At 41.0% G+C, this 26,100-nt stretch overlaps 1 protein-coding gene across 3 annotated transcripts in view; it reads left to right on the forward strand.

Moving 5' to 3' along the window:
• Nucleotides 1-20,126, forward strand: part of ALMS1 (ALMS1 centrosome and basal body associated protein) — a 74,266-nt gene extending 54,140 nt beyond the window's left edge. For 2 of the 3 annotated variants that reach the window (XM_075043526.1, XM_075043703.1), the window contains exons 12-19: nt 201-1,372; nt 4,660-4,768; nt 6,009-6,263; nt 7,983-8,227; nt 9,329-9,512; nt 9,695-9,758; nt 13,985-14,084; nt 19,656-20,126. In XM_075043526.1, the coding sequence (XP_074899627.1) occupies nt 201-1,372; nt 4,660-4,768; nt 6,009-6,263; nt 7,983-8,227; nt 9,329-9,512; nt 9,695-9,758; nt 13,985-14,084; nt 19,656-19,700 (2,174 nt within the window). In that variant the 3' untranslated portion in view covers nt 19,701-20,126. The remainder of the gene's footprint in view (nt 1-200; nt 1,373-4,659; nt 4,769-6,008; nt 6,264-7,982; nt 8,228-9,328; nt 9,513-9,694; nt 9,759-13,984; nt 14,085-19,655) is intronic. The other variant, XM_075043617.1, reaches the window with a different exon arrangement.
• The last annotated feature ends 5,974 nt before the right edge of the window (nt 20,127-26,100 follow it).

Below are 26,100 nucleotides of genomic sequence, written 5' to 3' on the forward strand. Positions count from 1 at the left end.
TATTTATGTACTTTTAATAATGCTGAAACTTCATTTCTAAGTTTGTTGCATTTTGGGAATGGGTACACTGATCCCTGCTTTTAATCCTTTGAAACAATTGGAAAGTGTTAGGATGAAAATGATCCTGTTCAAGATTTGCTGTTTGCTACTTGCTTCCCTGTAAAGAAACAAAAAATTAAAGTTGTTTTCTTCTCTTCTAGAACATGCAGATCATTCGAAGTCTGTAAAAACCACTCATTCAGTCTTCAAATCGGCACGGTTCTACCTTCATCATCCAATGCCCGTGTGTGAGAGCTACTTCCTGTCTAACAGCGAGCTGTCAGAAGATGGTTCTGGTATTGGACATGCTAGACCTTCCTCAAGTGTTGTCTTGCAGAATCGGAAAAAAGCACATCGTCATCAGTGTGTTTTCTCTGTTCGTCATAAAAAAGATGGTGAAAATGAATTCTTTCCACTCACTGCAGAAGAAGATTACAGCAAGAATGAGGATCTAGATGTTAGCACGTCTCTGGGGAATGAAACGTCAGGGAAGGAGCTACTTCAACATGGTAGAAGAGAAGCAGAACAAAAGGCAGCTAGAAATTATCCTTTGCCACGTAGCCAAACAACTCGCCTAAATGAGAATGTGGAGAAAGACCTACCACCGAGACAGAGAACCCAGTCCAGTAGTAGCTTAGATGAACTCTGGATTAAGTTTTTGGAGTGCCAGAAGAGACACCAGCACCATGATTTTAGGAGTAACGGTGAGCTGTCACTTGTTGAACGCCTCGATCGATTGGCCAGGGTCCTTCAGAATCCCATTAGGCATACACTAATACCAACAAAATCTGAAAAGAAAATAAAGGGAAGAGAACAGAAGAGAATAAGGCTGCCAGAGAAGAGCAGGTCTGAAAGTACCTTAAAGCCTGATGCAACCCATGTTGAAGAAAGACCATATATCACCCATGATAAAAATAACTTTGTTGAGCTTGGGAAAAATAGGTCAGGAGAAAAAATTATGAATAAAATTTCGGAGCATCAGCAGTACTTGGAAACTCCTAGTGACACTTCCTCAGAGGCAAGGCTCAGTACAGATCATGGCACCACGATCAGTTCTACCACCTCAGAATCCGATGTGGTGACCCAAACAGAGATGGAAACTGCTACTCAGACTGAGGTGAGCAGTTCCATTTCCACCATTGATACTGCCAGGCTGATCAGGGCTTTTGGGCATGAAAGAGTGCGGGTGTCACCAAGACTCTCCCAGCTTTATTGTACCATCAACCACCAGAAAAGTCGCTCTGAAAAATGGGACAAGGGAAGTGGCAAAGCAGTGGGTGTAGAATATCCAAAGGTTACTTCTGAGAGACACAGGAAAAGGAAAGAGATCCAGGTATGTGGTCAGTTAGACCAAAAGACAATTTTAACTAATTGTTACAGGAACTCTTAAACTGCTGTACAGTAGCAGAGTTTGTTATTTGGAGAATAATTTAAAATTTCCCAGAGAGTGTTGTTTATATCGTAGGCTTCTGTCTTTGATCTAAGTAGCCCAAACAAGTCTCTCTGCTTTTCCAGGAATAAGGACGAGCTCAAAATCTCTTAAAACATCAATTGTGCTTTCTTTCCCTTTGTTCTTATTTGTCTTTTTTCTCTTCCTTTATTTGTCTTGGGAAGCAAGATCCTGCTGTATCTGATTTCTAGTTACCTGCAGGTTCTGTGCTTTAGTAATCCTGAAGACAGTGGTGGTAAGTTGAGGCTGTAGATTTTGACTGCCTATTGCTACCTGAATATATCTGGGCAACAATAAATACAATTTCATAAAAATTGGAATTATTATTTGAATTTTCTTACTGTTTGTCTATTTTAAATGTTGGAATTTTGTCGTGCTTGAGTGTTGGTTGTAAGCTTCTTCAATTTTTGTATTTGGTAGTTTAGGCATATTAAAATACCAAGTCTCGTCCCTAAGGATTCTAGGTGAAAAGTCTGGAGTTAAGCTGATTACTTCAGTTGACTTTGGCCATTGCCCTGTGGAGGAGAAATGAAAATGAATTTCCTGAAAGGGGGTCTTGGCATGGGTTTGGTGATTATCATAAGAAATTACAGAATTTTGGTGTTCTGTAATATTAATTAATGCTGAAAAGTATAGGAAAAAGTGAGAAATAATTTTTTTTCATATTACCAGAAGAAAGTGGTATTGTCATCATTACTAATAGATTTCATTAAAATGAGTTAGTTTTTTTTAATAGAAAGAACTCAAACTCAGTCTGTGTGTCATGTAAGCTAATGAATGCATGTCTAGGGGAGAAACAGTCTTTTTCAAGACTAAGAATGGTTTAAAAATATTTTTATTCATAATATTTATTTAAAGGTAAAATAAAACTTGTCATAAACTTTGCAACATTAGGACCATTAATCAGAACACTGACCATGTAACAATGAAATTAGGATCCAACATGTCTTGCATGGTTGTAATATTTCAGAGATGATTTTATTCCATATTCCATTCATAAGACTAATCTTTCAAGGTCTGTTTGGACCTTAAAAACAACATGTAGTCTTTTGCCTGTTAAAATCACCCATGAGGTAACTGATTGCAGTGATACTTATATGGGAGTAAAGGCTCACTGTTCCCAGTGCTTGATGTTGGATTGAGCCCATATGGCTTTAGAAAGTAGTATCTTTTATCTGCTGGTGGAGTGTTCCTTTTAAAATACATATAAAGAGATGCATGACCCACCTCAAATAAGGAGTGAGAGAAAATTGATGGCAAAATGGCAAGCTAAATTTAAAATCCAAATTTTGGTACTGTCTGTGATGCTTGGCTGAACAGAAATCAAGATTTTTTTGTTTGTTTGTTGCAAATATCAGTGGTTCAGAGACAGATATTCGTTTATAGGAGGAGCTCTACTCCTAGAGAGGCTACTGTTTGAATCTTTCAGGCAAGTGCTGCATTTTGTAGCTTTTTTTTTTTTTTTTTTATGACAGCCTATTGTCAGCTCTGCTTCCAGAAAACTTGGTTACAGCTTTTTTTATTTATAGATGCTGAACCCATCCCAGAAGGTTTTTGTCTATTCCAGTTTCTGTTATTTCTAAAGCACTCTTCAAGCTGCCATCTGGTAGCAGGTACAAAGCTAAAGGTTACGCTATTCAACTGCTGAAGGGCTTTGAAAGCACTGCACTGAATATTCTAGTCCAAATAGGAATATGCATGTCAATATTCAGTATTGAATAGCTGCTTATATTTATTTCTGCGGGCTGATATGCTTGTGTGTGTAAATGGGTTATCTTGGGTTTTTTTCCTTGCTTTATACTCTTCCCTTTTGCTGAGCACATATTCAAATTTGCTTCTGTTCTCTGAAAGAAGATGCATATCTACTACATCTGTCTAGTGCACTCCACTAGAGCTGTAATAGTTTTATGAGACTAAAAAAAAGAGTTCTTGCCAGTATGCATGAGTAAAAATTGCCTCCTTTTAATGTTGAAATGAAATTATGTTTAGCATTGAAGTGGTGATAGCAGAGGTTCAATAAAAAGGTAATAAAAAAAGCCTGTGTTCATTTCCATCGTGGCTAGCATTATGAGTTACTAACAGGATACTAATTGCTATGATCAAGGAAAAAAAAAAAAATCTGTTTCATAATTAAAAATTAAATTCAATGGAGTTGCAGAGATTGGTCTGTGCCGCACTGTTGGATTTGAAGCCTGGGGAAGCACTGTCAGTTAATTGCTGTTAATAAAGCACTAACCTTCTCTGTATTTTATATAACCAAAAAGCTTGTGGACCGGATGCCTTACACTTACAGAGTATACTCCTTTTTAAATGGCGGTAAAGTTATAACATGTCACAAAATTTAAATTAATTTACTATAACAAAGTTGTGCTGCTTACATCCCTGCAGCTGTAACTTCTGTTTGTGTGAGTGGTGGTGATATGAAACTAGTGTTTTGCCTAAACCATGCTCTTAGCACTTGTCTTCTATTTCTTGTTTTTGTTAATTTTCTCCACCTGGAGAGTTTTGCATAATGAGGATCACAGGGTGATAGAACTTCCTGTGTTTTGAAATGACTCTGCTCTTTCATGCCAATGGTACAGAATTGGAGTTTGTTATGAATTAACAAAGCAACGTGTTAATCTTTCAAGACAGTTTGTCCCTCCAGCAAAACCCTTTAAAGGCTTTTGGTTTGAGAGGGTGGGAATATAGAATTCAGTCTAGATGTTTATTCTCCCTCTTTCCAAAGCAGAAATATTTCACACTTTGCAGTTTCTCATGAAAGTATAGCCAACAAATGATTTTGCCATAGCAAAGGTTCTTTGTAAGTTTGTCTTGACAGGCCACATTGTCCCGTGAACTTTGGACAAATGAATTGGAGGATGCTCAGCACCATACAGAATCTTATCACAGGCAAGCTCTTGCCTACAGAAATAATGCGCTTTTCTTACTATAATGGGATGCTGAAAGCGCATTGGTGCATGAGGATAAAGTCAAGGCTGGCTGTTGTGTGGCATAGCAATAAGACACGCTGACCAGCCTGTGATAAACATCTAAATAATAATAGAGTCAAGGCGCACAACAAGTAAAAGAGTGACAACTATAGCTTTTTTGCTGTTTAAAACCCACTTACTGTTCATTTCTGTTAGTATTTCAGGAATTTCTATTCTCTTGCATGTTTTTTTTTCTAGAATGCAATCTCATCGGGATCAACTTCTGCAAGCAGCAGTTCTTGGGGGCCAAGCTCTGCTCTTAGTAACAAGCGACGGGCACGGATGCTAAACAAAGGTATCCAAGCAGGTGAGTTGTTGAATTCCAGACTTGTCTTTTCTGTATTTGCTTCTGCCTTTCATCTCTTTGGAAACCTTTCTCCAGAGTCTGGTGCATGTTTCTTGTGATGGGTATGTACAAGCAGCATTCTTCAAATTCACTAAAAGCATTTGAAGAGAAAGATGTTATGTTCCAACTGTAATAAGCCATTTCCTTTCCTTTCTTGGTCTGCTTTAGTAACCAGTGTTCTCACTTACTTAAAAGTTTATTGACCTAAGTTTCTGATCCATTTCAATAACAAAGGTGGACTAACTGTATTTTTTTATCTATTGTTTTCTCTGCAAGACATCTGTTACTCACAGAATGTATTTTGTAGGCATATGCTATTTCAGAAGGCAATTGCAGTGTTTCATATTCACCTTGGTAATATTTTGGATGTTATATTCTATTTAAAACATGGGCTGATCCTGGACTGGTGCAGTTCTGCATTTGGGTTTTTCTGGTGACAGTTAGCAGTTTCTTCATTGCTTTCATTTACAGGCCAACTTAGCATCATCACATCAAGTAATGGCTTTGTTTTATTCATCAGACATACCACTTATTTATTACTGCTTTGTTTTCATGTGCGAGTGGATTGAATCAGAAGAGTATTTTCATGGCTTAGTTTCAAGATTGTATTATGACTTTTTGAATGTTAGTTGACACCTTATGCTTCATATGTTTCTGTTAAATATTTGTAGTGCTGTGGGAAAACTCATCTTTTACACCTAAAACACAGTTTTGGATGGGACACACTGGGTAAACTAACAGGTCCAAAAAACCTGCAGTTCCCTTGTCCAAAATGTAAAGCTGTGTGTTGACCTGCCATTGTGTCTTTCAGCAGCAGATTTGAAGTTGGCTCTTCCAGAAGTCAACTCAAGTCCCCAGCCAGGGGCATAGTTGGTTCAAATTTAATTCCACCACCCCCACCTCCCCCCAGTGTGTGTGTATATATATATACGCACATGCTTGTTTTGCTTGGGGTACTTGGTTTACACTGCTTTAATTTTACTCAGATTATCATGTAGTAACAATCCTGCAAACTCTCCTTGAATTGGAAGTGGGAATATAAAAGATTTTGCCTCTTGAAGGTGGGGTAAAGAAAGTGCTCCTTCATCTTCAAAGTGAAAAATGAGGGTCATCCCCTGAACTGTGCATGTCACTCATGCTGATGTTGAAGTACTTCCAGCTGCTCTGGAATAAGATGTTACTGCTTCATTTTCAACTACAGGAGACTTGGAGATTGTGAACAGTGGAACTAAGAAAAATACTCGAGATGTTGGTGTGACTTTTCCTACCCCAAGATCTAGCCAGCCAAATCAATGGCCACAGGAACCCTGGCATTGTGTTGATGGTAATTTTGGAGAGTCAGATGGTATGGTCACAGATCATCAGGCAGCAGGAAGCAAGAGTAAGCAGAAGGGACAGCCAGGCAATTTTTTCATGGAGAAAAGGACGAAAAGGAGCAGGCTGCATGTACCACAAGGTCAGTCCAAAATACACTTTCTCCGCAGACCAGAAAAGCTGTACATCTTGACAGCAACTGGCATAATAGGTGAGGAGGATTAGCTAGGACACAGAGTAGTCTGTCACTAGTACAGTCAGTTCTTACTCTGTTTTTAATCAATGAATTTTAAACAAAACAACTATGTCAAGTGAACTCTCTAGTGCTCTATTATGATGGCATTTTCAATCAAGCTGTTAGATGCAACCTAGCCAGTAAAGGTAGTAAACAGGAAGCAATGAATAAGGCAAGGAAAGATGAATGAGATGGGAATCATACTTAATTTTGATTTGCACGATATAAAAGGTTTTGTTAAGCTCTGAGTAACTGGTCACTGTAAGTTGTACTTAACTGTTTCAGGTACTGAGGCTTTGAAGAACACACATTTTTTCAGGAGTAGGTACCAGAAGAACTAGACTCCTCTGCCTCTTTTAGCTAGAGTTGCATTTTTGGGCTGATGGTGTAGCCTCCTTACCGCCCCCCCCCCCCCCCCCCCCCAGCTAAATTCCCTGTCAGTCTTCACAATGTGATAATTAAACGTTTAAAAATATTTTCCTTAGTCATCATTGTTGTTGCTGTAGGGACAAATCATTCTCTCTCATACCAGTTTAATTTAGAAAATTCAGAATATCTGCTCAGAGTACTAGCTGATGTGTTCAAATCCCATTATGTATGTAAACTGTGAGTAATCTAATTCTTGTATACATGTTTAACATTTGGAAGATGTAATGCATTTGATCTTCAAAAATATCTATAAAAAGCCATAGGGCTTAGGACAGCAGAGAGGCGCCTTAAAAATGTGTAATTGCTGATAAATAACTATTCTTAGTATAGAGAGAAACTTGCAAACTAAGCCATTTTGTGCTTTTTCAAAAGTGTTGTTTGATAAAGGCTTGCTGGTTTTCTGACACTTGGCAAAGGAATTCCTTTGAAAGTGGCACAGATGTGTGCTACAGAGTCGCACTGTTATTAAACTGAAGTGAGTATTTATTGCAGTGTTAGGCCACTGATTTGATTTAGCTAGGACCTTGGGCATTGTCATGGTTTAAACCCAGATGGCAACTAAGCCCCACACAGCTGCTCGCTCACTCCCCCTGGGTGGGATGGGGGAGAGAATTGAAAGGGTAAAAGTGAGAAAACTCATGGGTTGAGGTAAAGACAATTTAATAGGTAAAGCAAAAGCTGCTCACCCAAGCAAAGCAAAACAAAGAATTCATTTGCTACTTCCCATCAGCAGGCAGGTGTTCAGCCATCTCCAGGAAAGCAGGGCTCCATCACACATAACGGTGACTTGGGAAGACAAAATGCGATAACCACGAACACCTCCCCCCTTCCTTCTCCTTCCCCCAGCTTTTTATTGCTGAGCATGATGTCATATGGTCTGGAATATTCCTTTGGTCATAGCTGTGTCCCCTCCCAACTTCTTGTGCACCTCTAGCCTACTTGCTGGTGAGGTGGTGCTAGGAGCAGAAAAGTCCTTGACTCTGTGTAAGCACTGCTTAGCAATAGCAAAACTATCCCTGTATTATCAATACTGCTTTCAGCAGAAATCCAAAACATAGCCCCATACTAGCTACTCTGAGGAAAATTAACTGTATCCCAGCCAAAACCAGCACAGGCATAAAGGGCCATAGATGGGGATAGAAAATCGGCACATGTGTTGTCTACAAATCTTTATTCTCTTCTGTGGTCTTTTAACAGGGATTTCATGGTTCGTCCAAGCAGAAGACTTGAAATCTGAATCTAGGAAAGAAAACCATTCCAATTCCTTTTCTGGTCCTGGTCCATCTTGGTTTGAACCATTGACCAGCACAAAGCCTTGGAGAGAGCCTCTCCGAGAGAAGAACTGGCAAGAGCATCAGCACAGCAACATGATTCAGCCAGCAGTTCCAGAAAGAGATGCTGAGAACAGGTCCTTGCGGCCGTTTGTGAAGCTTACACTACAGGTAAAGGCATGCTGCACTGTAAGGCTGCTGAGATCTTGGTAGGATTTCAAGAGTTATGCTGAATCTTGTGGAAACACTTTTTGTTCCTTCTTTTTATTATTTCACCTTTATAATCATTGGAAGTCAACCACGTTACAGACTGCTTCTGCTTAAAAACAGAAACAAAACAAACAAACACAAACCAAATGTAACAAAACCCAGGAAAACCAACAAATTCACCAGTCCATTTTCTTATGGTAATCTGGCTTTCCACAACAGTCTATTTGAATTGATCTAATATTTCAGGGCTTAAATTTTGGCTTCAAGAACTAGAGGGAATGTAGCTGACATAATGTCAAGTCATACTTGCTTCCATGCAGAGATAATACTGTGTGATGTACATAGTACGTGATTAAAATGAACTTTAATTCATACAGTGCAAACAGTGTATGTGTGTGTACATACACACACATGCATATATGGTGTACACTTCAAATAGGTGTGATTGCTCTAAGTATCTGTGGAAAAATGCAGATTTAGTGTACAGAAATATTTTTAAAAGAGATTGTCCACAGCAAATGAAATGTAAATTAAGAAGTGCTAACTAAGGTGCACTTCTGAAGTTTCTTTGAGTTCAGTTGTATCTGTTCATGTGCTCAGAGACTGCCCTGTGATGGAAATTGAAGTGTGGCAAACAGAGATATCAGGAGATCACTTTCAAAATTCCTCTACTGATCCTAAATAAATTGCTAATGTTGATGTGCCCTCTGATTTATAATAAGGAAGATTGTAATAAGTTACAGAATCTTCTGTCCTATGGGCTCAACTTTTTGGTAACTTTTTTGAGAATAATTTTGTGTCCCTTCTGCTAATTATTATTAGCCATGATATTTCTTTCTGGCCAGTTAACTTTCTGGTTGTTGACAAGTAGTTTGTTAAACAAGGTCTCTGAGGATCTACCCAGCATTAAGGATATAAGATTTTGTATGTTATACCACATACTACTTTGATGGGATTTTTTCCATGCTTTGGTAACGGTGTTAGATATTTGGACTATTCCCATCCAGCTGTAGGCAGACGGTGTGGCCACTTTAGACTTTGTTTTGTGTCATCCCATTTTAGGAGGCTCTTGCAGTGCATCGCCCTGATTTCATCTCCCGCTCTGGAGAGCGTGTGAAGCATCTGAAGCTTGTAATGGAGGAAAGGAGGATACAGAGTGTACTGCAGTCTGAACGAGAAGAGCTGTTTAATCCTCCAGAGAAAAGAAAGGGCTACAGGAATGCAAGTCACATGCTGTCTGACAGAGGTACCTTTATGGTTCTGCTTTTTATGTTCTGTAGGAATTAATGAATTTCCACATTACACTTAGGGGTGTGTGTATTGTCTATAAGAATACATAACTTATAAAGGAGTCAGATTGTTGCAGTAGTATTCTTTGTGAGAAGTAGACTTGTTCACCATTCTCTTATCTCAAAATTTTCCGTTTAGGTTTTCTGATTAGAGAAAAGAGAAGAACAATTCCAAAGAGTGAAATGGTTCAAAGATCTAAACGGTAAGGTTAAGAAAACTGTTTCAGGTAGATGGGTGACCTGAGTAAATGGTTTGGAAAGGTGGATGGATTGTATCTGCAGTCAAAGAATTGGGCGTTGGGGGTAACTCAGCTTTTTCAGGGCAAGGTGTAGGCATCAGAGGGACAAAGCATCTATCTAGAAAATCCGAGAAACGAGATCATTTTGGAGAAATTATTTCTGTAACTAAACCTGAGTACTCTACTGCAGTACCTGCAATCCAAGCACTGCAGCAAACTGTGCAAGTGCTGGATCCCAAAAGGAGAGGAAATGTAGGGTGTGGGCTACTGGAGCATCCGTATAGTTTTAAACATTAACAAACTAGGTAACTGGCGCAGAAAATGAGGTATCATTTCACCAAATGAAAGGAGCTTTATGTAAGAAATAACTACCCTCAAAGGAATACAGAGGCTTTTACCCTTTGAAAAAAGGACCTTATGATAGATTTTGCCTTATTTTTGACTCAAGTGATTTATATATAAGTGCACAGCACACTAACAATGTATTAAACACTTGGAATATCTATGCTACAGAGAGACCATGTGAAGGTATAATAAAAAATGGAGTTTATTGCAGCTAGATTCTGAAATGGTAGCGGGGTCAAGAGGAGGTGGTTTGGAAGAGTACCATTTGAGAAACAGCATAAATACTTAAAAGTAAATTAGAGACTCATTAAGTTGTCTCTGATAACTTGTAAAGTTACATAAAAATATAATAATACTGTAAGTTATTTAGAGTCAAAACAAAACAAAGGTCAAGAGTGTACCTTGAGGCAAGGGATACTTCTAAGTATTTGGGTTTTCAGTGTATATGCAAGTGCTTTGTTGCATTGAAGTCTTAGAACGTCCATGCTATATGCAGGGAGGGTTTGTGCTATGTGAAAGGGACAGTGCTGTGGGCCAGGACTGTGCCACAGCATCTTTGTCGGTAGTAGCAATAGGATGGAGCGCATGCCTCAGCAGGTTTGCAGGTGACAGTGAACTGGGAGGACCAGTCAGTATGCCAGAGAGTAGGTCTGCAGTTTCTAGAGATCTCTGCAGGCTGGAGGAAAGGGCTAAGAGGAATCTCATGAAGTTCAACAATAACAAATACCAAGTCTCTCCTTGGGACAGAACCGCCCCCCCCAACCATGGACACCCCCCTTGGCAGTGTCTGAGGACAGACTGCCTGTGGAGTGGCCCCTCTGGAAAGGGCCTTGGGGGCCTGACAGCAAATTGAACATGAGTTGGCAGCATGCTCTTGCAGGGATGAAGGCCAGCTACATACTGCATTTCATGCAGGTGGAGGGAAGTGGATATTCCCTCTGCTTAGCGCTCATGGGACCACAGCTGGATCCTGCCTCCTGTTCTGGGCTGCCAGCACAAGAGAGAGGTCAGCAAAGTGTCCTGAGTCTGGTGGAGGCCACCAAGACTGTCAGGGGGCTGGAGCACTTGGTGCATGAGGAGAAGCTGCGGAGGCTGGGATTGTTTGGCCTGGGGAGGAGGAGGCTGAAGGTGAGGATCTGGCAGTGGTGTTTCCCTGCCAGAAGGAGGGTTTAGAGAAGGCAGAGGAAGAGTCGTCTTGGAGGTGTACGGTGAAAGGACAAGCAGCAGTGGTGATGTGTTACAGTAAGGAGAAATTCTAACTGGAGACCAGGAAATCAGTTTTTCACGAGGAAGGTGGTGAAGTGGTGGAGCAGGGCTGCGCAGAGGTGGCAGAGCCTGCATCCTTGGAAATAGCCACAAGTTGAAAGGATGGGGGCTGAGTAGCTCATTCCAGCCTTGAAGTTAGCCCTGCTTTGAGCAGGAGGTTGGACTAGGTGACCTCCAGAGGCGTCTTCCAACCTCACTTATACTGATTCTACAAAATATCTACTGGAATACACAATATATAAAATAAACCCCTTGATATATATGCTGGGAGAGTCAAAAAATAATGTTTTATTTCAGTAGCCTTTGGCATTTAAAAGTATTTTTAGGGCGTTAATAGAGAGGTGGCAGAAGTGGTAAATACAGTAAATACACCAGTTCCCCAAGGAATGCATGTCCACATGTTTGAGCTGAAGTAGAAGGATTTGGGTTCAGGTCACTTGGACTCGGCCATCGATGTATCCGAACTCATATACTTTCAGAAACTCTGATTTCATAATAACCAAAGTCAGCAGGACTTCTATGGAGACTGATTCAGGCAGTCATACTTGGTGATTTTCTTTTTTTTGTTCTTGCTGCTGTCATACTCCAGCTCTCAGCTGGAGCTGAGAAATAATTTATTCTGTACCGTTCTTTTGAAATCCACACCTATAATGAGTGCAGAAGCTTTTTCTTTTTCTCTGCGAGGGTATAAATGGAATTTCTCATGGCAAATTAGCTAGAGGTAATGAAAACAATTTTCAATTCATTTATCTATAATTCTGCATTGCCCACTTCTTGCTCTAAACATCTTTATGGTGGGATGATTTGTCAGGGGTAAATCCTGATCTTTCCTTGAGTGGAACCCTAGAATGGCAAGAGCCTTCAGAGAATGGTGAGATGGTAGTAAAGCAAAAGCCCAAATCTTGGAGGTATCCCTGCCCCCCCATCCAGTAACACATGCAGAGACCTAGCACCCTCTGCTGCCTTCCAGCAAAACATAAGAGGAGTAAAATAAACATAAAAATGTGATTTATTTCTTGTTTTCTATAGTGGTAATGTGGGTAGTGACATTTTTAGAAAAGATGACCTCCTAAGAACAGCTGCAGGCAAAGTAGGAAAATAGGGATACACAGGAAGGTAGGTCACTGGAAAGAGTGCAGTTGCTTTTTTGTGTTTTCTTGTTTTTTTGGTGTTGGATGTGTATTTGCTTGCTTATCAATTCCACTGTGAAGTCTGATGGACTGCTAAACACATTTGTGTGGGGGACTGTAGAAGCTACAACTATGTATGGCTTTCCCTAGCTGATGCTGGTGAAGTAGACAGGAGGTAAAATTCAGTACTAATTGAGATTTGGATTTGATTCCTTGCTTTCTTGATTTTGCCTACTTAGTTATGTGTTATCATACAGCTTCCTATTACTTTGTTTTCCAGCTAACTTCTTGTCCTTCTGTCCTTTGAAACATACAAATGACACCTAACTTGTACTGACTAAATAGCAAATGGGTGCAAACTGATACACATTCACCTCCCTTGCTTCTCTTGCCAGTCTGAAGTCTTACTTATTTTCCTGCTGGAATTAGTACCAAGACAACTGTCAAAGATGCCCCTCCTTGCTGGTGGGCAGTATTGATTTGCAATGTTCAAAATGGAGTGTGTTGAAATCGTTTCAGATAATACAAGTTGAAGGCATAGATGTGTTTAAAAATATTTAAGTGCCAGCAGTAATTATGCAAAGATACTATACTGACGTAAGAATGAAACAGTCTCTAAAAGTTCTGTCTTGCTTTAAATATTACAGGATTGAAATATTTGGACATCATTCATTTCCACCTCCCATAAACCACAATGTTTTTGAAGCTGGATATTTCTTGGCAACCACTGTCATGAAATTAGTAAAGCTTTATGATCTTAAAGGAAGATTTGGGGATGTCAGTGTGAGCAATACACTGTCATCCTAGCTCTTGGGTCCCTTCTCGAGATGGTAGCATGTAAAACAGATTAGAATAGCGCACTGACTGTACTGAGCACCAGTCACCTTCTATTCACTTCAAAGCATCCCTTGCTGTTTGGCTCTGGTATGGGAGAAGTTCAGCACTGGAGAAGACAAAGCATTCACCTAAACAGGGCAACAATGTTGAATGTCGAAAATATTGAAATATTGAAAAGATGCCTAAATAGCTTAACTCAGGTTATTCTTGGGATAAAAATATTACTATTGGTGGATAAACATGTTACTCAGAATCAGCATACTCTCAAAGCAATGGGGCTATTCTGTACTGAAGATACTGAAGCTCTACCTTTTGCAGCTTGGTAATCATATCAGCTGTATGGTCATTTTAATGTTATAAATATTGCTTTTAGGAGGTGCTGCTTGTAAGAGAAAGGAATTATGGGATGTGGGAATTTCTGGTATCACAACTGCTATGTATTCCACATTTTTGTGACACTAGTAAACCCCCAAATAAATGTTTCTATCATGTGGTTGGCCGGTAGCCTTTAACAGAATGTGAAGATAAAACAGGGGATGGGTTTTTTTTTTTATCTCAGTAAGTTCCTTCCTCCAAAGTCAGTGTTTTTGACTTTTTGTATTTACACTTAAGGATCTATGAGCAGCTGCCAGAGGTGCAGAAGAAGCGAGAGGAAGAGAAGAGAAAAATGGAATACAACTCATACCGCCTGAAAGCACAACTTTACAAAGCGGTAGGTCTTCTGGTCAAATATTTATACTGGAACATTTTAGAATTTTTTTTTTCTTGTGGTCACAAGCATTATAGTAATATTTACTAAATGTTAATACTGTGGTATTCTTTTGCAACTTCTAGGTGGTTAGGTTATATTAACATTTAATGAGGGTCAAAGCAGTCAAGCCTAGCAAAATGTGGAACAAAAAAATCCCCCTACCTAACCTGAAATCCTTCCAGTACCTACACGTGCTATATGGAAAAAAGACAAGGAAGCATGGTCCTGATTAAAGCATACAAAAAAGGTCTTGTGCAGTCTTGAGGGCAGAACGGAGAGATCGTGGAGCATATTTAAAGAAGATATTTCACGGATAGGCTCTTTGACTTGAAGGCTGCTGGTTTTGCTCTCATGTACCCTTGCTGTTAAATGGATTTAGCTTACACAGTTCACAGCTCACTTCGCAACCATGGTTAACAAAGCATGGAGTCGTCATTCTTAATTTTGCTCCAGTGGAGAATTGACAGTCCTGCTGGTAATTTGTTAACTTTGGGGGCTGTGGATTTCACCATTAAGTGTTTGTTCAGCTGATAGTGTGGTCTTACCGCACCGGCACTGATCAGCCAGGGATCTCCTGTGTCTGGCAAGCTGGAGAACAAAACAGTATCCCTAAGTGTGGGTATGTCTAACTTTGAACCACACTTATCCAGCTGTTCAAGAACAGTTTCTGTGCTGGGGCCTTACCACACAACCAGCAGCAGAGCAAAGGTGGGGAGAGGACTCCAGGATTTTGGTCAGCAGGAGAAGGAAACAGCGGGACCCATTTTGCTGGGTTACTCTAAGACTCTACTGAATCCTGCCTCATTCTGCCATGAAGCAGTGAGATCCCTGCAGGGAGCTGCTTCTGTCCCAGCTAACAACTGCTACTCTTCCTCCCTGGCTGTCCAAGTTGTGCAACATGTGCTTTGCATCTGTCTGTTAAACAGAGGTTTAATTATTGATAGAAAGATTGAAGAACACTGTGCTAGTGACTCGCCTGTGTTAAGCACAATAAGTAACAAGGAAGAGAGTCTTCTGTCCCTATGCCCTCCCATGCGCACACATCTAATTATCTAGTATTTCTGTGTAACAAGCGGTATCAATTTATAATGTCCTGATAAAACAGAGGAGGCCCATTTGTCCCCTCTGAGAAGTGCATCTCCAAAACTGACCAGTGTATCACTTTTCGAGCTGTTGTAGGCATCCATACGCTTAAGCTTTCTCTTAAGACTTAGTAAGAACTAAAAGATGAGAAACAACAGTTTGCAACAAACAGTGAGGTTCTTACCTTCTCACTCTTTAACAAACCCATATACCATAAAATGTAGTATTCAGGAGAACTCTGGCAGCAGGCAATAAACTGCATTATAAGCCTCAGTGGTTTAAGGACATGCATTAAAAATTTAAACTGATTTTTTTTTTTTTTCATCTGGATCTTAAGCTTGCACTTCAGTTTTAGCATTGCAACTCTTTCCTGGCTGAGTTGTCCTACCAGACCTGGAATAATAGGGTTAGTTATTTAATTGGATTTTAAAAGTCAGGGCTTGTAATGCAATGTATTATCCAGAATACCTTCCTAATCTGATTGTGGGTATTTACCGCTAGAATTACTTGAATTTGATGCTATACTTTTGCAGGGTATATTCAGGACACACTCTTTTTTTTTTTTTTTTTTTTTTTTTTTTACTCGTCTGAGAATCTCAGACGCTGGTACAGTAAAGTCTTAAGAGTTAATGAATGCTGGCAGTTGTCAGCTGGAAGCAGAGAGGGAATCGGATCAGAAGTTTTCTATACAAGTGTGGTTTTGATTGGAAGAGGAATGATGATTCATTGCAGTAAATATTGTAATCTTTTTGTCTTCCTTGATGATGGAGAATAGCTGCAGTAAGTAGCTGTAAATACAGTGAATGGTTTGTTTAGAATTTGGCTAATGTGTTGCTGAGAGCATCAGTTTCTAAGCGGATCTGATTATGCATGAAAAAAAGAAACACAGATTTTGTGGAATGACTCCAAAGATGACACAGGGTATTAGGAGAAGAAAATGGCTGGTACAAAAGCTAGACTGAAAATGTGTGTAATCTAGGGTTGTATCATTTAAATGATCTGTAGCACTGTACCCAAACTGTGGTCTGAGTATCTCTCATAGTGGCAAGTTTGTGAACTGCTGATGTAGAACAGCAGATCAGCACTCTGGAATAGATCTGACTCTTATTTTAATTGCAGTCACCTGGAGGAGTCCTGTAGTGCCTTACACAAACCTAGTAGGGGACAGTTCCTTCCAAGATCATTTGGCATGTATCCAGACATATCCTTGGGAAAAGAGAGGCAGGCAGAGAGAATCGAGTGCCCTGCTCAAGTTTGTGTAGGGGTCAATGGTGGAGCTGGGCATAGTACTTGTATTCTCTGACTCCCAGGTCAGTGCTTAGTGGCATGACCTGTCCCTAATGAAACTTCTTTGTCCTTCACGCTTTGGATTCTGACAGGCTAGCACTGGTCATCTTAGTGAGGAAGGGATGTACTCGTGTGCCAGTCACTCCAGAAAGCAGCCTAGTAGCTTAAACTGCTGGTGAAAGTGTGTGCTGAGGCATCCTGTTCTGCAGTGTCCGAGGCCTATGCGTGTATTTTCTTGTCTGACTTTCTGCTGTGCAAACGTTAATACCTGGTAGAGGAGCATTAATGAAACAGCTGGGCAGGTGAGGATGTCTTAAACTGCCAGACCTGTTGGCTTAGTGAAGGAGATTCGGAGCACTTATTCTTCTCTCCCAGCACCTGTAACTGAACATGTTGTTGTAATAGTGAAGTGTGCTTATATCCTAAGTTTATTACATATCAGCCATGATGTAATACAGTGCTGGGACGCTGGTTGCTTCTCTTTCTGTTACTGATACCAAAAGAGTAGACATGTAAAAGTAAAACTAGGCGTAAGCCTCACTAATAGCAGTACAGCTGCCTCTGGGGATGGGATTAGCTAGCAGTACAGTGTGCATACCGTTTCTATAGGGTGTCAAGGGCTCACAGGTTAGGGGTGATTCATGTTTGGGAAGGAAAGGAAACAATGAATTAAACATGTACATACTCATACCTGTATGTACATCAACATGGACAAGTGTTTGCTGAAGTATCACTTACAAGTGAAATCCTTACACCAGAATTTAGAGGTATGTTAGGTATAACTGTGTATTGATATAATTTATGGGTCAATACTTCAGAAAAAAAATGAACACCAGCTTCTAAAAATGTATCCTGAGGAGTAACCAAACAAACAAAATTGTATGTTTCCAGTGTGAGCAACAACTGCTACTATGTGGGACATGCTGCTCTCTGGAGGCAGTGTGTGACTTTGTTAGCTGTAGGGAACCAAGGATAATGATCTAAAATTAGTGTCCAGGTTGAGGGATGACATGAAACCGAGTTTATTTTGCTCAAAATAGGGCCCCAAATTAGTGAATATGTATGAACAAAGTTCACCTACCTTTTGTAAAGTACAAGTGAAAATACTCACACAGGACACCTGAGAAGTAAGGGCTGTCAGTGCTTGTTTTAAAGTATTTATGTGCTACAGTGGGACTGTGGGGCAATGCAGTGGGAATTGAAGAGAGAATGAAATAACAGTTTTGTTAGCACTGAGTGAGGATGAGATCCTCGGGAGGAAACAGTATGGGCTCATACGTAACTGGAAATTTATCAAAAGTCCTGTGTTAGAAAGCGACTGAGGGTTGCAAAGGTATTCTTAATTTTTCAAATTGTTAAATAGTTACCTTTATTAAGATAGCAAAGTTATTTTTATCACAGGATGCACATGGGTCTGGACTGATGTTCTGTCCCAGTATCCCTTTGCTTTTGTACTTCTAATTTCAAATAGAGCATTAAATTATACTAGTCAGATAAGGGAATGGTGCATGCCCCTTAATTCTGAAAACTGTATGGTTGAGACAGATTTCTGATCTGGTGGCAGCATAAATCAGAACTTTCAAGCCCAGTGAAGTGAAAATGAATTTTATGAATTTTATCAGATACAAATTCGTTCCATTTCTGAGGCTTTTCCATTAGATGTAGTAAGTTTGTAATTTTTGTAAATAGGGAGCATGGGAGAAACATCTATAAAGGAGATAGCAAAGTTGTTAATTTATGTACTTCCCTCTACCCCTTAAAAAAGAAAAAAGATATTAGCATTCAGGAACACTAAACACTTTTGTTTATGGATGGGACATGTCCTTTAGAGCCTATGCAAGATAGATAGGGGCCACAAGGTGTCACTACCCCAAAGGAAAAAGCACATGCTTCTAGAGGTGTTAAACTGAATTGCGCTTTGCTTGCTGATTTACAGTAAGCTTTTTTTTTTAACGTTTATTTTCCATCCCCTTGGCTACATTTTCCCTCATGTCAGCAACACGTTAGGGGTTTTTGGTTTATAGTCAATTCCTGGAAGTGGAGCAAAGAGGGGAGATAGCATCTAATTGCTGGCTGGGTTTGCTTATTAGATTGCAGAAGGGCTTGTGAGCTGTAAGGACTGGTCAGAGGTTTTTGTGGTGTGAGGCGTTTTGAGCCCTTCTGAGGCTTCGTGAAGTACTGGGGACAGAATCCACTGAGATTCACGTCAGCAGTGTTGCTGCTTTTTATATGTATGTATGTAAGCAGAGTACATTCTGTATTGGTATATACACAATATATAGTTATGTGTATATAGAATATACTATATGCTCTGTGTGTGTGTATAAAGAGCTGAGCTGTGCGTTGCATTCATCTGTGTGATGCAAAAGGTCTCGTCAGGTAATGGCTGTATCATTGCCACTGCTGTTAGTAATACACAAGTTACCGAAAGCTCTTACTTTATCCGACGCTTCTCTAAAGCCACGTAATATGTATTCCATACTTCAAAACGTCAGTGATCTGCCAGCTCAGCTAGCAGAATGATGTGGTGTTTCATTATCTGGATTGCCTGTTGCCATAAGAACGGGTCACACTAGCAGGTGCCTGGGGAAGAATGCCATAACAGAGCCAGCATTAGCAGTACTTCTCAAAGATGCTCTAACAGTCTGGTGTGATTTGCATCAGAGGGGCTTTGAATCCATCTTTGGATTGGTGGTGGCTTTTTTTTTTTCTTTCATGACTTTGTCCACCTGCTTTGTGAAGTGTAAACATCTGGTGTTCGCAGCACTGGAGGGCAGAGTTCCGCAGTTCAACTGCACAAGACTGGGTCTACACACAGTGTTTTGTTTTAATCTATTACCAGTTATTTTCTGTGCTGCCTCCCCCGATGTGGGTTTGGTTTTTTTTTTTGTTTGGTTTTTTTTTTTGGTGTGTTTTTTTTTTTTCTTTTTCCAGAGCAGTCTGCAAATAACATTTCCTCTTCACCTACTTCAGGCTACTCAGGATTGTATAGACTTTCATCTCTTCCCCTTCAGTCATGGCTAGTGAAGGATGTGAAGAGTCCTAATTTATTCAGCTGTTTATTGTAGAAAACACTTTCTGTGTCTTCCACTATCTTCATGCTTAGGGTTTTTGATTTTTAGAGGAATAATACCCATCTCTGTTGCTTTGTTTTTCTTTCAGAAAATCACCAACCGTGTCTTAGGGAGGAAGGTGCCTTGGAACTGATAAAGATCTCCTGTTCAAACGAACGTGTACCGTACTTAGTAAACTTGCAGCATAAAGGAGATTGTGATGTGAAAAAGATAACGCAGTAAATACCTGTGCCGTGTATGTTTCAGGGTATTCGGTTTTGTTACTTTTGTACTAACATAATCTTGCCATATTTGAGAATCAATCACTTGATATTTAAATAAATGGCTGGTTTTTGTAGTGGTATTAATGCACTTCCAAAGTAAACATAGTTTGGAAGTACTTGGTTCATAATACATTTGTAATTACCTGATTGGAATAGCAGTTTTATATATTTATTTTAAATTGGTTTTAACAATGATTTTTTAATTTCCTATCTCGATGTAGAAAACTTACTTGTAATGTTTTGTACTGCAAAAAACCCTTAAATAAATAACATCAGATCGGTTTGTAGTAACTATTGCAGCAATCATGAGATGCGTCTTCGCTGTATGCATGGGAAATATCTAAAGAAACTGGGCCATAATCGCCTCTTACTCTACCCTGCACAGAACTTAAGAGCTTACAAGGTAACTGTAATGGCTGTTTAAACTGGACATTATTAGCACTGAAAGAGTGGAGGGGTTGTGACTTCACTGACCTTTCGCTTGGTTTGCTATCTTTCCGTATGACCAGGAAAGTCTAATTAGAGAAACGTTTCATGATGTTGGGAATTTTTAAGCCTTGCCTGGGAGAGAGTTCCCTTCAATTCATTAGATGCATTCTGACAGGATACTCGGTTGTATGCTTAACCAGCATCACAGTGACAAAAGATGAAATACAAAGATTGTGGTTCTTGATGATAGAAGCCTGAAGTCTCAGTTTCATTTTCTTATCACAATTGAGTTCATATAATGAATAAACAGGAAAAGATATCTGAGGAAAACTAAGTGGGTGTGAACAGTGGTTTCATATTTTCTGTGCATAAGATGTTCATAGCAATTTAGTTCAAGGAACAGCTGTAACGGAACACCCATTTCTGCAGAGGGTGAGGCACAACTCAGATTTTGACGTCTTGTGTTCACTAAGAATTTCATGGAACTTCTTGTTTCACCCCTTGGCTAAGCCATCCAGCGGTGCTACGGTACAGCTCTGCCAGTTACCCCTGGAGTTCATGTTGAGATGTAATGAATCAGATCTTCAAATTATGGGAAATAATTGAAGGTCAGTAGAACTACACTAAATTACACTAGACAAAGATTTGGCATACTATTTTTCAAACTGTGTCCTGTGCCGGTGGTACCACATGCTGTTAAAGCAGCTGTTATAGCCTACCCCAGAGTCAAGTGTGAGAATACATCCAGGTGTAAGATTTATACTTTATGTGGAACATGCAAAAAAACCCAACCACCATAAAACTGTGATCTAATATGTCAGAAGGCCATATCTGGCCTCAGAAATCTGAAGTTAAAAGTGCAGATTAAAAATAATACAGTATCACATGGCTGTGATAAATCAGCTCAGAAAATAGCTTATCTCTTTAGACCTTTCCACTTTTCAAAATCTGTTTTTTACCTATTTGCTCCTTCCAGTATCTTGTCCTTGGGATCTGTTTGGGTGCAAGTTACTGCTTTGCCTTTCAAAGTGCTCTTTGGGGCTAGAAAGCAGCTTTGTATGTTGTAGAAGCAGAAGGTGCTAAAACTTGCTGGTACTGAGATTTCTCATGCGATTCTGATACACATATGAATAGACTTTCTCCTTTTGACAAGAAAGTTAGTTGTATTGGAGTCATGACAAGATCTTGCCTCACTGAGTGCTCATTTAAAGCCAGTTAGCTTTTTAAATATGCTTTTAAGCTTTCAACTGATGAAAAAGTGAGAGAACGTAAGGGCCCTGCTGATGCCTCAGGGGATGCTTGGAAGTTTTCTTACAGTGAGATAACACAGCCCAGGGTTGTTTTTATTTAAACGTCCATAGTGTGCCTGTGTGTTGCTCCCTAACAAAAGCATAGAGGCAAATAATCAAGCACCTTGCGAATCAAAGAAAGGTAGAGTCAGTCCATTTCAACTGGTTGAAGTACCCATCCTCATCTAAGTCGAGAACTATGCATTGTAAAACCTTTCAAAACAAAGGAAGAACTGCTGCAAATTTTTTTTTTTTATGGTTTACCTCACTTAAAAATGTTCACTAACTACCAAAGTAATCTAACAGTCTGATGTGAGTTGCTAGAGTTGCAGCTTGAGAGATTTAGCAGCAAGTAGCTCTAATTCCTCATTTGGTAATAATATATTGTAGTGTTTTTCCTTTGTGAAGGGAGAAGTGTTTGCTTCTGTTAAAAATTTTCTTTTTGGGTATGCTTTAATATATCAGAACGTGCGATCTGAAGATTGTGCTTGGATGTTTTACACTGGTCTTGGGCTGCACAAAGAGTTTACACTCTGCTTTCTGGAATACTGTAAAGAAAAATGTTCTCTTTGCACACAGAGGGGGCAGAAAGAAAGTTTTGTAGAGGAACAGTATGAGCTTGTTTAACTTTTCTCCCCAGAGGAGGGAGCATCCACAATTCCAGCTGAAATCAGGAGGAGCTGCAACTTCTCAGAACCTCTGAAAAGGAGGTCCCATGTGGCCAGGTTTAAAGGAGGCAGATCTCCTCCTCAGTACTCCCAACAGTGTTATCATCCATCCTTCTGTTGATTTCTTCGTGAGGGATGCTAGTGAAGCTGACTCGCAGTCACTGCACTACCATTCCTTGTTGTCATCAGGTCAGATAAAGCTTGTGCTGGGTGAAAAGCATCCAGTGTTTATAGTTCTATGGAAGGAGGCTGTTGACATTTGGAGTCGTTGGTTCCAACATGCAAAAATTCTTTCCAAAAACTCAGGAAATTATGCTTGTCTTGGTTGATTCCAGAGTGGAGTCATCTCTTCTCAATCCACTGCTACACAAAGACTTTTAGGGTAAATTCTGCAAATCTTTGGAAGTTTAAAGAGGGCAAAAATTTTTTTTTTTTTCAAATAACCCTACAGGAGCAGGCTTTTGTTATTAGTTAACCAGAAATGTTCCTTGATCAGCATTTGCCGTGCCCACGCCACACAATGACGATTGTGTAGATACCAAATGCATGTTTGAGTCTCACCAAAAGGCCAGCTATCGTAGCTGCTACCTCAAAAATGGAAAGGGCAGCATGGTTGTCTGTTGTCTCTCAAAACTGAAAGCAGCTTTGATCATTGCTCACTTGTACCTTGTTCATCATCAAGTAAATATAATGACTGATCTTTGGCTTTGCTTTGTCTGTAGATGTGCTGTCTACAAACTGAACTTGAGGTGGGAAGCGTGATGGATGTGTGTGGGTGAGGTGGACAAGGCAAGGAAAGGGCAGAGAAAAGGAGTGTAAAAAAGCCACCTTATGTTTTGAAAGGTTCCTTCTTTTAAAATAAGAGGCTTGTTTGCCCTCCAGAAGCACCTTCCATTTCCTCTTTCCTGACCATTTCCACTAGTTCTACCTTTTGTGCTGTAAATTCCATCCGGATGGACTTTTTATAAAAACGTGGTAAGTGCTCTGGTTCTTGGTGGATGTTTTTGGAGTCCTTTCTATGGAGAACCATTCTCAAGTTGGAGGTCTGCCACATCAGGCAGTGATGGAGCTTGAGTGGATGTTTGGGACACGTTCTCTCATTGCTGGTAACTGGAAAGATCGCCATGGAAACAAATGGCAAGGATGATGTAAAAATAGTCGTGTTCCTGTACATCTGTCTAGATAGGGCCTGGTCCAGAGTGGTTGACTCCTGGAGGACTGCTGCTCAGAAGGACTTCTGCTGTCTGCCTCTGCCGGTGGTAAATTTATTCATGGTTGTGCCTGTAAAGAGCACAACTGAATGACTTTGAAGAGGAGGAGACTGAAGAAAGAGATTTGCCCCGTGCAAAAGCAGGTAAGCTAATTGCTTCTGCTTATGCATGAGAGCATCCTGGTTTATAATTCAATTTTCCTGAAACAATACCCTAATGAAGAAATTACTTCCTGGCTGGCTGTTTATTAGTCCAGATCAAACTTTAATCCAGTAATGTAGATCTTAATATATTGCTTCCTTTATGTTGCATTTATTAGTTGGCCAGCTGGGCGGCTGTACTTCTGTAAAGCTTAAAAGTGTAACATGAAGTCATTGGACATGCTCGTTGTAGGCTCGGGAAAGGAATTCAGCTGAACTGCTGTAAATGGAAAAGGCACGATTCTTTCACACAAGCAAGGTTTGAAAGTCAAAGTTTTATTAATATTTTTCTCCCTACATCAGCAGATAAACTGAATTCTCTAGGCCAAATTAGACCCTGCGGGAGGGTGAATGACCTCCGCATGACAAATGAAAGCCATGTTGATTAACACACTGGAAGGCACTCAAATTCCACGGTGATGAGGACAGTTGTAAGAGGTCTTGATAGAGAAAGGTTTTGTTTTTTTTTTTTTAAATACAATCTGATTTTATTCCTGTAGCCCTGTGCTGCAGCCCTGTCGCTTTCTAGCTTTATCAGAAGCTACTTCAAACTTGTCTTCATGATGCAAAAGAAAGGAGAGACTCCAGCTCATTTTCCCGAAGTTGTGTTGGCTCCTCTACCCGAGTTCGATTCGGTATGTCCCGTGAATCACTCTGCCGTAGGGGGCTTGCTGCGGGCCTCTGCCAAGTCTCGTTGAGTCATCTGCTGAGTAGCTGGCCCTGGCCTTCCTCCAGAGAGGGGTAAGTAAGCCTCTTGGACTCTCCGGTTGGATCTGGAGGAGGTAGCATGCTAGCTATGTGCCGTGACCTCCTGAACGCCTGTACACGAGGAGTTGAGTTCCTGTGGCATTGTGTGCAGATTGAATTGTCATTTTAATAGCAGATGATCCGAAATTTGGTCGAAGGAGACATTTATTTTGGCCTATCAGGGCACGAGTTTTTATGAATGGCATAGAGCTGTTTTACTACATTACAACTGTCCTTGTCCTTCGCAGAAGGACCCGTATCAGGCTAAGAACTGTGGTGTTTGTGCTAATGAAGCAGTGGTGGAAGATCTGAAGCGCGGATGCCCAGGATCTTCCTGCGCACATCTCCTGTGCTTTGCGTACTCGATGTACTGGTTTCCTCCATGACTATGAAGAACGAGTGCCTGGGAGGACAGGAGCACCCTTAAAATAGATACCAAGGGTCTCTCCCTGTCTTTAATTCCATGGTTGTGAGTGATCCCCCGCCCCTGCTTCACACGTGCTGCTCTTGGCTTACGCCGGGACGCAGAAATCCCCGATCTCGGGCTCAGCTGCCAGGCTGCGTGACCCAGCTGCAGACCGTGGTCGGGTGCCGCAGCTTCTGTGGGCTTTTGTCAGCAGAGATATCAAGTGATCAAGGCTGGAGGCAGGAGGAAGGACGCCTGTTCCTTTGCACAAAAAGGCCTTTTATAAGCTGCTCTGGTTAACCACCAGACGTTGTCATCCCCATATCTTTCTCTGCGGCCAACGGCTACGCTCGGGGTCCCTGTGCCGGTGGGAAGCAGAGAGACTTGTGCCTTCACCTAGCCCCGAGACTGCGCTGCTTTGAGTAGTTTGCACTGGCTGAGAAAGTGGAGGAATGAGGAAACGTGTCACGTAACATGTAGTAATGGTGAAGATACGCTGGGATTGATGGGCTGCTGGGGGAAGACCAGAGCCTGTCAGCTGCCCGGGGTTTCCTCTGGCTTACGGTCCCTACTCCATCCCAGCGCCTGGCTCACCCCTCTGCGGCAGTCCTGGCCACCACCTGCCCTTTCCTGGAAAGACGTTTGCAGCGCTCTGCAGAGCCTCGTCCCTCTGGACGTTGCTGATGATGGTTTCCTGATGGCTGAAAGCCCTGTCAGGCATTTGAATCTCTCCTAGTTGTGTGCCAGGCTGCTGATTTACAGCTGCTCTGCTGAACTTCTCCACCCAGCTGCCTGGATGTGAGAAGGGGTGGCAGTGCCCTCTGTTTCTCGCCACAATTCCACGGGTTTATTCTGTGGAGTGCCTTTATTTTTCTGCAGCATTTGTCCTCTCGTGGAATTGGTGGGACTTGCACAGCCCCACTGTGGTGAGCTTTAGCAGGTCACCACCTTCAAGCTTCAGGAATCCTTCCTGGTCCTCTGCAGAACATGACCCCAAAAGGGCAGAAGAAGCATGGGAGAGCTTGTGAGAACGAGGTATTGCTAAATGGCATTAAGCCACCTGAGAAACACTGCGACCGAGACTTATGGGGGCTTGAAGGTGCTGCTAAGCTGGGGAAGACTAACACTGTCCAGATGTTTGCATCTGCCCGTTGCATCCGAGGGCCCTGTTAACGGGACCTTGACATGCGTTTGAGCGCTGCTGCCAGGGCTGGGCTATTTAGATTTGCCTTTTGTGCTGGGAAACCCCAGAAGAGTCCCCTGTCCCTTCCTGTTCCGAAATGTCACCTTGGGCAGGCATGCGCAGAGGTCCCCAGAGCA

This window comes from Buteo buteo, chromosome 1 (genome assembly GCF_964188355.1).
Source record: "Buteo buteo chromosome 1, bButBut1.hap1.1, whole genome shotgun sequence".
Taxonomy (NCBI): Eukaryota; Metazoa; Chordata; class Aves; order Accipitriformes; family Accipitridae; genus Buteo; species Buteo buteo.